General features: G+C 42.6%; 1 protein-coding gene across 1 annotated transcript in view; it reads right to left on the bottom strand.

Moving 5' to 3' along the window:
• Nucleotides 1-315: 315 nt before the first annotated feature.
• Nucleotides 316-14,633, bottom strand: part of LPAR3 (lysophosphatidic acid receptor 3) — a 42,565-nt gene continuing 28,247 nt past the window's right edge. The window contains exon 3 of the mRNA XM_048498828.1: nucleotides 316-2,506. Coding sequence (XP_048354785.1) covers nucleotides 2,175-2,506 — 332 coding nt within the window. The 3' untranslated portion in view covers nucleotides 316-2,174. The remainder of the gene's footprint in view (nucleotides 2,507-14,633) is intronic.

The following is a 14,633-nucleotide window of genomic DNA, read 5'->3' as shown; positions in this document are numbered from 1 at the left end:
GCCAAACCAGAACAATAGTGCACTGATACGTCATAAATAGCATTATATCCCACTATTTGCCAAATGACCCCAGAATGGGTAACATCAAGTGGTGGTCATATTGTTGATTTCATATGCATCAACGCTGTTTATGGGGCATTGGTGATAATATAGGCAGCTATCTGCATTCTGTGACCTTGGCTACAAGCTGATTGTGCAAAACTATTCAAAGGGAGATTTTTTTGTGAATTGGGCATGCATTAGCCCAGAGCTAAGCTGGCTTGTGGCTTTTGTTTAAATACAGAAAAAACAGACAGAAACAGAAACTTTCTCTCTTGGCATAGTACTTTACTAGCTCTCAGTACTAGGAAATGCATAATTTAAAATGTACACGCATTTGAATAAATTAGTTCATGCACATAAACAATGGTATTTCTATGCGTTTAGGGAAGCGGAAAATCTTCATCTGTTTATCTGAAACCGTTCTGAACAAGAATCTGAAGACCACTTTTAAACGCATCCCAGTACTCAAGATGGTCTCCAAACAAAGTACCCAAAATTCAGAATACAAAGCATTTATTTAAAAACCTCAGACCATCACATTAAATATACCCATGATCTCTCACAGTTCACAGGTGATGAAACCACTTAAAAGTACAGTGTGAAAATTATTCTGTGCATATTGATCAGGATTTTTCTAAAAATGCAGTAACATTATGTACAATCCCACTGCTTTGCGGAAGTCTTTTCAGAGTTCCAGTACTCAAATGGAAGGATTTCTATCAAGTACACAGATAATAACCCTGTTGGTGCTTTTCCAATCATTTTGATCATAAAATCTACTAAAAAGCCAATGAGTGGAAACTCAATTTAATAACCAAGCTTCTGATGTTCTTGCATAATAAAGCATGCAGGAAGTTTTATAGTGGTTGTTAAGACAAGAGAGAGGCTTCAAAATGCTACCATCAACCCACACAGGGACTTCTTTAGCTCACATGGCAGGAAGGGCTTGCTTCTTCCTTTCCAAGTAAAAGTGGGGTCCCCATTAATAAGCCACAGCAGTTGTATAACCACTGTTACCAGGAGGCCAAATGAATGGCTGTTGCATGCTTATATGTATTTTAGAAATACATTCAGCTATCTGCTTTGGAAGGGAAGGTGGCATGCTTAAAAATCATTATACTGATTTTGTTTTTTTAAAAAGATTTAAATCTTTTAAAATCTTTGGAAAATCTTTATCAACCTTGGAAAATCTTTATTAACATGTTTCCTTGAACAGCATTCACAGAGGACTCCTCTACGCAATCAGAAACCATTCTCACTACATTCAGAGGTATCGTGGAAGCAAGTCCCAGTGAACAAGATGGGGCATACTTCCAAACAGGTATGATTCTAATCAGAATGCAGCTCTAATGCCAAGGTAGTAAACCTGTGCGGGGACTGTACCATTTCATACTTAGGTGGATGGTGTCCTGGTTGAGTATTCTTCCAAAGCAAAAGAAATCCCTTCCACATAGAGAGTGCATTTCTGGGAGAAGAGTGATTTGCAGTGCAATCCTATGGATGGAGGGTGAATCCCAGGAGTTTGTGCGGGGCTGTGGGGCTTGGACTTACACCACCCTCCATTTAGCCCTATAGAGGACTTTCTGGCAGAAGGATTTGGGGTTTTTTGTATTTTCTGCCCCCCTGCCCCCTCTCCCCAAAAGTTTTCTGGAGGTGCCAGGGCGGTGTGGCAGCAGCATTATCCTCCTGCTGCCTTAGACTGTGGATTGGGCTACCTGACTCTTTTCCATGACACCCTAGTTTCTATGTGCTGGGATCAGATTCTATACAGAGAAATATTCAATCATGTCAGCCTATTTCAGAGTTTGAAATGGCACAGCCCACACATAGCTTTACTACCTTGCTGAGAACCAGGGCTTTGAGGAACAGGAGTTCCATACATGTTGTTTGTATTGTGCTTCTGGATTTATAAACTCATTCTTTGTCTTATATTCTGTTTTACCTCTTCCAGTTCCCCTCACCCCAAATCTGGTAATTATTTACAAGGATGTGAAATAACTCTGGGATTGGGGATTTGGAACAGAGAGAACAAATTCTTCTGTGGCTTCAATGTTCAGTGATTCAGGTTCAGCTGATTCGGAGCTCACTTGCCACTGCTGCAGTCCACATCTGAAGAACAAAAGCAGAACAGCTCAAGTGCTTGCTTTGCTACTAATAGTCCCTTGACTGATACCATTCTCTAGGTATTGGCTGGAAGAATCTAAGCTCCTGCTGAGCACTGTAGAAGGGATCCTGGAAGAACGTCGCTCATGGTTCTTCTCCTCTGTTAGGCAGCAGATCAGGCGCCTCATGGTGCTCGACATCTCATCATCTTTGTAAGAGTAAATAATTGGATTCATGACAGAGTTCAGTAGAGCCAAGAGAAGGAACCACCTCTTTACATTCTGAACCTCACAGCGAGTGCAATTCAAGCCATCAAGGAGCAAAACTACAAGGCCAGGAGTCCAGCAAACTACGAAGGCACCTATGAAAAAGGGGAGAATTAGGGAAAAAATCAAGCTACAATGAAGTCTGCATAATCTTTAAAAATATTTCTCCACTCTGTAGACATTGCAAAATGCATGAGTAAAAGAAACTTCTTCTAAGTTCAAAGGGAGAAAAGGCCAAGACCTTGAGTTACCAATCTCAAGGTGGGGCCTGGAGTTCTTCAGGAATTACAACTCACTGTTAGATTAGACATCATTTGTTTAGGAGGAAATGGCAGCTTTGAAGGGTGGCATCAGATCCCTGCTGAACTCCCAAATTCTGCCCTCCCCAGGTACCTCCCTCATTTTCAGAAATTTCCCCATTTGGCAGGAAACCCTCCATCATGTCCATGTAAACTCCCTCCCTCAGGAACTGGATTTTTTTTGTATAATCCTAAACAGAGTTACTTCTGTCATCAGCCTCCTGGTGGGCCTGGAGTTCCCCAGGAATCACCACTGATCTCCAGACTACCCGAGATCAGCAATGGAAACTTCGGAGTTCTAGCCCCTGGAGGCCTTTGGCACAGTTTCTCCATCAGTATTGTTTGGATGTGCAGCTTTGTATAGTTTTTTATTGTGGAGAAAGTATAGAGGGAACAGATGACTATTTGTAATAGTAGCCAGCATATCTTGCAGCAGTGAGTTCCATAATTAAACTGTGTTTTAGCTGTACAATTTACTGTTTTTCTGTTTATTATATGCCAGCCATGTATAGTGGTTAGAGTGCTGGACTAGGGTCTGAGAGACCCAGTCTGCCATGGAACCTCACTTGATGACCTTAAGCCAACAGCTATCTGTCAACTGAACTTATGTCACATGTAAAGTTGCCAACCACCAGGTAACCCCTAGAGATCTCCTGGAATTACAACTGATCTCCAGACTACAGATTTTAGTTTCTTTGGATAAAATAGTTGCTTTGGGGGTTGGCCTCAGTTGCCTTATATCCCACAGATGGATTCTATGGCATCATGTCTTTGTTCAGCTCCCTCCTTCTCCAACTCCACTCTCCCCAGACATGCCCCAAATTTCCAGGAATTTTCTGGTAAACCTAGTTAATTCCTTCCAAACTCATTGATTATAATAGACTTAGAAAGACAACATTCTGGGTAGGATTGCAACATTAGCCAAGTGGGGTGGGGGGTGGGGGGTGGGGGTAAAGCAGTGACTGGTAGCACTGCAGAGAGAATATGTTTTGTTGGAGAGCTAAGATTTTTGGAGATTGTAACACCTTATATAATTGTCATGTGCTAAACAAGCTGCAGATTGCAGGCTGGCACCTGTGTGGTCCAGATGGGTGGAAGTGAATTCCTTTTGCCAGAGGAGCACATTGGAAAAATCCAGCACTTTGGTGGACTGGAGAAGCAGGCCTGTAACCCGCATCACCCAAGACCCTCCTTCCTTTACTTTCCAGTTACCACAGCCAAGGTTCCCAGGAGGGAGGAAAAATAGCAGCCAGGCAGCTCCCACTTCTGTCTGGCCTCAAGCCTATCTATGTAGAGTGCTCTTATTTGTTCCTCTGTGCTGCCAGCCATTCAGTTTTCTGAGGTTTTTCTTTGTTATTTGAATTGCTTTGAGAATACTTGTGTTGAAAAGCAGTGTTGATATCTGTAGATAGTCCTACCCCATTTTTCTCTTTAATTGCAATGCAAAGGTTGCTTACAACACCATTCTCCTCTCCTCCACTTTATCCTGGCAACAACCCCGTGAATAGAGTTGCTAACTCCAGGTTGGGGAATTCCTGAAGATTTTGGGCATAGATCCTGGAAGGGCACATTGAAACATCTGTGGGATATAAGGCAACTGAGGCCAACCCCCAAAGCAACTATTTTCTCCAAAGAAACTAAATCTGTAGTCTGGAGATCAGTTGTAATTCCAGGAGATCTCTAGGGGTTACCTGGTGGTTGGCAACTTTACATGTGACATAAGTTCAGTTGACAGATAGTTGTTGGCTTAAGGTCATCAAGTGAGGTTCCATGGCAGACTGGGTCTCTCAGACCCTAGTCCAGCACTCTAACCACTATACATGGCTGGCATATAATAAACAGTAAAAACAGTAAATTGTACAGCTAAAACACAGTTTAATTATGGAACTCACTGCTGCAAGATATGCTGGCTACTATTACAAATAGTCATCTGTTCCCTCTGTATACTTTCTCCACAATAAAAAACTATAGAAAGCTGCACATCCAAACAATACTGATGGAGAAACTGTGCCAAAGGCCTCCAGGGGCTAGAACTGCAAGAGTGCAGCAGAGATGGAAGTTGCTGATAGTTCTGAAGAAACGTGGCTTGTCCCTTTACTAGAGGCTTATCGGAATGTTTACCTCCATGCCATTAAAAGTTTACATTGCTCATTTCCACACATTAAGCATATTATTAAAAGGGGCTGGACATTTTTTTCCTCCAAACCAGTTGGCAACCCTATACAGAAATGACACCATTGTGCATGTGGCACTCACACACCTTTCACAACTACTAACTTCCAAGACATCTAAATCTGAAAGAACAAACACCTTTCATAAGTATTCCTCCTCAAATCTGGAATAACCATTACTGTTCAATCTTTAATGTTTCTAGTGAACCCCTAAAACTGATTGACAACAATACTTTAAACCAGCTTCCTGTATGGATTCCTGTCAATGCAGAAGAAGTAGAAGAGCTGATACAAGAATTAAAACCTGGGAAAGCTCCTGGTCCTGACGGCATTCCCGCTGAGCTTCTAAAACAATATTCTCATTGGTGGTCTCCACCATTAGCAAACCTTTTTTCACTAATAGATCGCTTTGGAATTATTCCGGAGGCTTGGCTCAACTCCATCATTGTCCCTATATTTAAAAAAGGCAACCCAAATTTCCCAGAAAATTATAGGCCTATTAGCCTATTATCTATCATAGGCAAACTCTACACAAAACATCTAGAGCGTATTCTTAAGGCCTGGATCCTTGGGAATTCAATTATAGGACCAGAACAAATTGGGTTCACAGAGGGCAAATCTACCATAGACCACTGTTTTCTTCTGGCATTTTTAGCAAATAAATATATGAGACAGGGCACAAAGAAATTATATGTGGCATTTATTGATTTGAAAAGTGCCTTTGACTCTCTCCAAAGGAATATACTTTGGGAAAAACTTAGGAAACTGCTGATGGAGCCCCGCTTATTATTTCTCATCAAAAAAATTCATTCTGATAACTATAGCCAGGTTAAATGTACAAATAAAGGTGAATTATCTCCAAAATTCCCGATCAATACTGGTGTGAGACAGGGATGCATTCTGGCTCCACACCTATTTAATTTATTTTTAAATGATTTAGCACCAGTGCTCAATAAAATCAATGGCCATCCCCCAAAATTAGACACCAGGGACACTCCTTTGCTGCTATATGCTGACGATACTACCATTCTTTCATTCACTAGAGTTGGCCTTCTAAGATATTTACAAGCTTTTCACAATTACTGTCAAACAAACAGATTGGTTATAAATTACCTCAAATCAAAAATTATAATTCTTTTCTAAAAAGCTGGAAGCTACAAAACTGGAAAATTGGAAGTAACTCCCTATCCCAAAGTAAAGGAGTTTAATTACCTGGGCATAATATTCCAATACAACTTCTACTGGATGGACTAAATCAACAAAGCAAAACTAATCAGAACTCGCCAATTTGCTCACTCCATTCCAATTACACAATTTTTTTTATGCCAAAGGAAATCAAAGTATCCCAGCTGCCTCCAAAATCTTTGAAGCAAAAATAATATCTCCTTTATTGTATGGAGCACCCTTATGGGTCCAAGACTTTGAGCCTAATATAGAAAAAATTCAGTCTGTTTTCTATAGAAAAATCCTGGGAGTCCCAAAATGCGTTCCAAACTCAGTAATATATGCGGAACTGGGTTTACACTGTGTGGAAACAAAAGCGTGGATTACCTTTTTTAGATTCTGGCTGAAAACATTCTTTAAGGCTAAAGAAAGTTCGCTCCTATCCTATTTCTCTTTTTTTTTAAATCTGGACCCACTGAGTACAACCTTGGCTAACAAACTTAGGAAATTAAAATAAAAACTTTGGGTTTCTCATTGGAATTTTTTTTGAATCTCTTTAAATGATGAATATATCTTTAGGCTCCTTAGACAAAGAATCCTTGATGTGGAACAGCAAAAGTTTCAACCCTCACAACCAGCCGTTTGCTCTCCTGAATCATTAAAACTAACCTTTTTGCATGGCAAGATGGCCCAATATTTTTTCAGTCTTGACAATCCATCTCAACGCAGAGCATTTATGCTGGCTAGGCTTAACTCCTTCCCCTCTAAAGTAATGGAAGGACGATATCAAGGCATACCAATCTCAGAGAGAAGGTGTCCATGCCCATTAAATGAAGTGGATTCAATCCAGCATATTCTTTTAAACTGTCAGTTCTACTCTTTTATACTTAGTATTTATATTACTCCGCTTCTTAAAACAAAACTTAGCCTACCTGCAACAATAACATAGTGGTATTTTGGCTTTATTAAATGATCGGTCCCCTGAAATAACTTTTAAGGTTGCAACTTTCTTAGCAAAAGTAATAAACAACAAATGCTACCAAAAACCTGAGCTTAGGTAGTTATATAAGTTATAAAAACACGGGCTTATATGTGATTTTATGAAAAGATAACCGTGAGCCGTTCCTGAATATAATGGATTTTAATGGTTTGACGCCAAACAATATATCATATATCCGATGTTTTGTACATAATATTTTATTACAACCTGGATATTAGACTATTTTTGTACTTATGTACAGAATTATTGTTTGTAGAGATTTTAACTTATGCCTAATAAAGGTTTTGTTGTTGTTGAACTACTAACTTCATTAATCAGGAAGGGATGATATTTAAATTATCTTTCGATCATCCTGGACCATCCTCCTTCAAAGATCTCTCCCAGTGTCTCCAAAGCTGCTTTTTAACCACTTACCCTTAAACCCACAGTAACAAGTTTCCCCATCTGCCCTATGATGACATCATCAACTGGCTGGTTTGTTTCAGTAATGATGTGGGACAAAAAGAAGGAAAGGAGATTGGAGAAAAGGAGAAGCAAGTCTATACCACCCCTCCAAAAAAGGGAAGGACAATTCTGTTCTCTGAGCAGGCCAGTCAATCACTATTGAGTGCAAAGCGGAAGAGCAAAGCCAGCACCACCTCACCCATGCTCTTTTCAGAACCAACACTCCCAGTTTCTCATTCTGTGCTTCTCAAAGCAAATAAGAAGGGAAGCTACTCACAAACCAACACACACTTAGCTGAAGCCACAATTGCCGCTTGGCATGCAAAAATAGAAAATTACAGCTCTGCACTGCAAAGGAAGATGGTAGAAGATACAGGAAACACTGCTCATTTACTTTAAAAGCACACACTTTGGAAAGCCCCCCTTTCCTCCAAGTCTCCAAATAAGTAAGTATTCCAGCAATTATGCCTATGGAACAAAGGAAGCACTCCTCTGGTGGTCTGAGCATCCCTTGCCCAGACGAAAATAATTATTCAAGCACTTTCAAAAGTGACCTTTTCCAGTATACAGATCATACTTTGTCATACTACTCTGAAAGCACTAATACATATAGGATATTCAGCTATGAACCACTGAACCAGAGATCAGATCCCAACTCAGCCATGAACTGCTGCTCTTTGACTAAGCCCCCGTGCATCTTTCTGGGTATTCTGTGCAGCCTCACGTTGGGACTGCACTTGCGCAGGTCTGCCACAGAAAGATTTACAAGCTTTCTATTTACTCTGCAGCACTGAAGAGCATTCTTCAGCATTCTTAGTCATAAGAATTGTCTTTTTTTGGTTCCAGCTTCATCTTCTTCAGAAGCTTCTGTGCCTCTCTCCTAACTGAGGGCCAGACAGGATAGGACCTGTAGGCAGTCCTGTACTGAAAAGTCTCTGGCTCCTTTGGGCACTTCAGAGCCAGGAGAGAAGAGGACTTGTTCCCAGTCTCCCTTTCTGTACCCCCTTGTGGGACCTTCCAGGCTTTCTCCAACCTGAGCTGCTCAGTACCCCCTGAAAGGAAGAATCCTAAGGCAAAGAATGGTGAAAAATCATTAAAAGGCCTTTCTTCTAAACAGGCAGTTGTCTCCCCAAGCTAGGCAATTGGTCTCTACAAATGGCTTGTGCGGCCAAGTGCCATTGAGATCACATCTACCTCCAGATCCACTGCCTATGCTATCTTCAATCAGAACAGCTCGGAACTTGGTGATAAGGCTATTCGGAACCAAACAGCTTGGCACCAAGGCTCCTCGGCAGAGGCATAGCTGGGCCATACTGCGCCCGGTGCCCACTTTGTGGTCGTTTCCCTACTTACAAAATGGAGGTCATAAGCTGCGGTTTCCTTTGCTGCGGAACCTTTTGAGCATGGGTTCCTGGTCCCCACCGCAGCCTCCGCCCCCTTGGTCCAATGAATGCGGCAGCCACGCAGCAGCTACGCACGACTCCCCACGATCCGCTCAGGGGCTGTCCTGACTGGCTGCTGCGATGGGCTGGGGCGGGATTTTTTTATTGTGAAAAGGACAAATCAACGTCTCCACGCTTTGCCAAGGAATCCACGTAAATTTGAGCAGACACAATATGCTCACGTGTGCTCAAAATGACGTCCAGACATGGATTTTAATTAGTTAAAATAAAAAATAAAAACCCAGGCTGTGCGCACCCTAATTGGACGGATGGCTCTTGTCACCAGCAGCGGCGGGAAAATGAAACCCGGTGTCACCCCCCTCCCCGGTTTTCCCACTCCCCCGCGCTTGGCGCGCAGTTTTCAAAAAGGTGCTCGACCATCCAGGAGCAGAAATGCCCTGCGCTGAGGAGGAAGGAGAGCAGCAGAATTGGGGTCACTGCGTGGTTGCCGCTGAGGTAGTGGGGGATGTGGCAGGCTCCCGCGTTATTTGACGCGAATAGCATGTGGCAAATGGTGAGTGGGGAAACGACCTGTGTTTTCCGCCCCCGCCCCTTCTGTGGTGCCCTTCCCCCTGCCCTCGCCATGCCCCCCAACACCCCACACTTACTTAGTGAAACAGTGCAGGCTAGAGAAGTGGCCTGTTCCCTTCAGGCTGAAAATGGCCTGGTGGAAACTATACTTCCCATGAGACCTTGGGGCATTCCAAAAAAGTTTCAGCATTCCAAAAGGGTCAGGATATAGTATGGCAGTGTTTTTCCCCAAACTGTCTCCACCAACAGAGCAGTCCCTGTACACACTACACATATATAGAGTACTGCTAGTTTCCCAATGGGGCTCCACATGAAGATGAAATACAGAGTTGCATTTACATGCAACTGTAGTTCACTGAGTGGGTTTCTGTGCAGACACACATCCTTCCCTCCTATCCTGCTGTGGGCTGCAGGTGTTTTTTTTTAAGTGCGCTGCAATTGGCTTTCCAGGTCTTCCTTGTCAAGCCATGGTGGTGGTAAGAGAATTGAGCAAATAGCACTCTTCTCCCTCTCATCATGTGGCCATTTGGGCAGGAATCTTCCCTCCCAAGGCGAGGGGGAGCAAGTGCTCTTCAGAGCTGCAGAGCAGACAGAAAGCTTGTAAATCTTGTAAATCTTTCCATGGCAAGTCTGCACAAGCGCAGTCCCAATGTGAGATATCACAGCAACCCACTCAATGAACTAGTTACAGGTAAGTACAACTATATTTTCTCAGCTCCACTACCTTATCTATAAAATGAGATTGATAAGAAATCAATTCTCATGAAGATAGGGGTCACTGGGGAAGCAGATCGAGGTAACAGAATTTCCTGCATCATGCAGGGGGGTTGGACTAGATGACTTTCAAAGTTTTATTCTTGACTGCAGCTGTGTACAGAACTATAGTTGCAAGTATACAAATGTTCCAATAGAAGCAAAATATATTTCTTAATATTCAACAAGTTATCACAGGATAGCTACAAAACAAATGCAGATACTATACTGTGTTTAACTGATGAGACGGGTGATAATAGATTGGTTTATTGTCTGTTGAATTTGCAAAAAAAGTAATATTTACACCATCTTTTATATTTATGCAAATTGATATTTGTGTTGTTTATATACATATAATAAAAAAAGAAAACCGAGAAGAGCATTTGAGATATGGCTATGCCAGATCAAACACAAAATAAGCTGCATTTACAGACTGTTTAGGCCACTCCTTCGTCAGCTGAACGACTAATAATGTCTCTACTGGCACACAGTTCTATTGGCAAACAGATCCAGATCTCTAGAAGGAGATCCACATATTAAATAGGGCTGCCAACCTCCAGATGATGACTAGAGAGCTCCCACAATTACAACTGAGGGCAGGTCATGTGAGGAAAATGGCTCCTTTGGAAGACAGACTCTATAGTATTATCAAACCCTGCCTTCCTCAGGCTCCACCCCTAAATCTCCAGGTCTTCCCAACCCAGAGCTGGCAACCCTGATATAAAACATTCCTACACATCCTTGCCAACGAATTCACCAGAGCCAATAACTAGCTTCTGAATTATGCACTCGAGTCAAGTGCAGTTTCATAACTTTCTGAACAGCCATCAAAATCACACGTACAATACTATGCTATCACTTTGAGTTATATTTGAAAACAGCTTTTTTTATTAGGAGTCATATTTCTGCATAAATATAAGCATGTCACCAAACACTCTTCAACTCAGCAACTCATGTGCTGACTTGCCTGGAATGGCATATACTGTCATTTCAAAGGTTAGCTTGCATGTTAGTCAGGATACTGCCATAAAAGTCATCTTCAAAGAGTGAGACTTCTAGAACAGTGGTTCCCCACCTGGGGTATGCATACCACCAGAGGTACATACTATAGCATTTGGGTTTATGGGAGAAAAATTACATAATGGGTTTGCTAATAATGGGGGCACAATTTTAGGGGCATGTGTTGCCAAGGGGTGCATGAGTGAAAAAAACGGTGGGAACTACTGCTGTAGAAAATAACTGCCTTGCAGGATCATAGCAAAAGTCCACTCTTCTATTTCCAACCAAATGCCTGGAAACTCACAAATACAGCCCAATCGCTGTTCTCTATTAGACCACAGCATGTTGCACAGACATATACAGCTTATGTACATGTAGGGTCCTAGTTAACTAGAATTACAGCACAATCCAGTTGAGCTTCCAGCACCACAGAAGGGAGGGAGAACAAAAATCCCCTCCCACTGTTTGAATCATCCCATAGGCCTAACAAGCTTATGTTGCACTTTCATGGGGCATAAGTCTGCAGGTCTGGGGGCCAGTGTTCTCGGGCTGGAATGCCAGTGGAAGCCAACCAACATTGGTGCCACCCCTGGGAACACTCCCCCTCACTGGGGTCAGAGCAGATGCTGGCAGTGCTTCACAGCAGCCCCGACTTCCAGGTTTTACCCTCATGAGGCTGAGGGCCTTCATCCCTTCCACCAGCAGGGCTGCCCCTTGTGCTGGTGGAGGGGACAAACATGTTGGCACAATCCTCCATTGCTCCCTATGAGTGTTCAGCTCCCCACCCCCATCTGGATTGGGCTGCATATCTTGTAGTAATGCTGGACTTGTTCCAGGGGTATATTAGCCCAACAAAAAGAATAAAGGCGTGTCTTATCCTGTGGCTGCAAACTCTGAAATCCTGCCTACTGTAGTCACAACTGAAAGAAAAGAAGGCAATAGTTCTCAGAGGAATGTTATTACAGAGTTGAATGTCAGAGACACTGGAGTCCATATGATTGTATGACCACTTCATAAGCTGTGAAGTGCCAAATAACAGATTGCACTACTCCTTAATGAAGAGGAAAACACTAGTTATTCAGACGCAGAGATCTTATCTACCAAGTTTGAAGAGGGTGACTGATTCACTGCCTGGTTGCATAGGACACTGACAAGATTCCTGCAACAGAAAGAGGAACAGGCCATAGGAGGTAAGGAGCTTAATAATCTTCACCTGCACCACTATCATCTGAGGCTATTAGAATCCTAGAGGTGGAAGCCTCTGTGTGAACAACCTAATAGATTATAGGATGTAGTAGCTCAGATTAAGGTGGATACCACAATTTCCAGCAACATAGTACAAGGCTAGCATGGGAAACGTATGGCTGTACCAATATTGTCCAATCTAATGGTGGTTTCTAGAGTAACACTTTATCACTTTCTGTTCACTCTAGGAATCATCAGGAACTCTATGGTAAGGTCTATTTCCTCTAAGTAGATGAGGCCGTATTTTTATTTTTTATTTTTCTGCCGCATTTAGTGGTGGCGGGCAATGGAACCTGAGGGGTGGGGGCCCTAGTATGTGATCTATTTAATTGTTGCTTTTAATTGTTTTTATATTATGTTTTTCAACACGTTTGCAGTAATATTAATGTTTGTGATGGTATGCTGTCTTGGAGTCCCTAAGCTGGGTGGAAATGCCACATTAAAATGTTTTATATAAATGAATAAATATTTGTGCAAGCAGAAACACCTTCACTAGCAATTTACCACAAATAAATGGGTGGCTGCTGGGGGGAGGGGGTTGTTTGAAATAAATGGAAGGCATTGCAGTGGTATAAATGGGTCAGAAACAAAGCATTCCCCCACAACACCTAAATTCAGAGAGTGGAAACACCTAGTTAAACACACCTAACTAGATTTTAATCTCCAACCATAACAGAAAAGGAATCACAAACATCTGAAAAGCAATGACGTCTGACCAGTGAAGAAAAGAGCTACTGACTGGAACAAATGAACAGGTTATAACTTATTGCGAATTAAAACCTTCTGTGGCTCTGCCAAATCATTCAAAATGTTATTATGAATTCGAATGGCTTTCCAAAAGCCATAGCAATGCATCATTTTACAAGCAGTTTACAGCACCAAGCTCTCCTTTTCCCACCCAACTGCAATGAAACGGTGCAAACACATATGTTAGGGCCTTCATCCAGAGGCATTTGCAATCATTGTTTATTTAAGTACCATAAGCCATGCTTATCGGCTATTCATTCTCCATGCTCTTCTGGCCAGGTATTTTAAAAACAAGAGAATAAAATCAACAGCTGTTAGAAGAAATCAAGTTTATAGAGGCAGGAGTGAAACCTTCCCCACCCTATCACTAGTGACAAAGGGTGGGGGAACTGCGCCCGGGGCATGAGCTGCCTGCGCATCCCCTCCCGCCGCCGCTCCGCCCATGACGCCCCGCCCCTGAAATGACCCTGGCCCCGCCCCTGATACGTGATGGCAATGGCGGCGCCCGGGACCGGATGTCCGCATTGCCACTACGCGTCTGCTAGGGTTGCCAGCAGGCCTGGAAGAGACTATTCTGTCCCTTTATTGATTTATTTCATTTATATCCCCCCTTTCTCCCCAATGAGAACCCAAAGTAGCTTCCATCCTCCTCCTACCCTTCATTTTATCCTCAACAACCCTTTGAGGTAAGCCATGCTGAGAATATGTGACTGGAGCCAGGTAATAAGCGAGCTTCTATGGCAGCCTAAAGAGAAGCTTAATGTGTGGAAATGGACATTGGAAGCTTTTTTTTTTTTTAGCATGGGGGTATATATAACCGGTATATAACATGACCTGGTAATCACCTGTTGAATTCCTGCCTGTGAGAATCTGAAAACTGCAATAGCATCGCTAGGGCTGGGGAGCCCAAGCAATCGTGGAAAGTTGTCGGGATGGACAAAAACCAGTCCCCAAGATTCTGTCACACTGTAGTGTCACATCAAGAAACTGATAACGGTTGGTTAAAACTTTGAAAACAAGGGCCGAATTCCCACTGAAAAATTAATCTAGATACAACCAAGTTTCAAAAGAATCAGGCACCTTTTCATCCCGGTTCCAGCATCCTCACTGCAGCATGTTTCTAGTGAAGACATCTAGCCCTGCCCCTTGGGGACGTGCTTGCTGTCAGGGGTGCAATTGTTAAACTAGTAGCACCAAAATTTCAGAGTATCTTTAGGAGACCTTCCTGATGATACCACCCAGGTTTGGTGAAGTTTGGTTCATGGGGGTCAAAGTTGTGGACCCTCAAATGTGTAGCCCCCATCTCCTATTAGCTCCCATTGGAGTGTTTTTTCAAAAAGGTGAATATACAAGCAGTTCCAGGAAAATCCTGTGATAAGGGGTGGGGGAGTGCCAGAAATGGGACTGATCTGTGTTTCTGCGGTTTG

This window comes from Sphaerodactylus townsendi, linkage group LG05 (genome assembly GCF_021028975.2).
Source record: "Sphaerodactylus townsendi isolate TG3544 linkage group LG05, MPM_Stown_v2.3, whole genome shotgun sequence".
Lineage (NCBI taxonomy): Eukaryota > Metazoa > Chordata > Lepidosauria > Squamata > Sphaerodactylidae > Sphaerodactylus > Sphaerodactylus townsendi.
The sequence above is the reverse complement of the archived record's forward strand: the minus strand, read 5'-3'. Positions and strand labels throughout refer to the sequence as shown.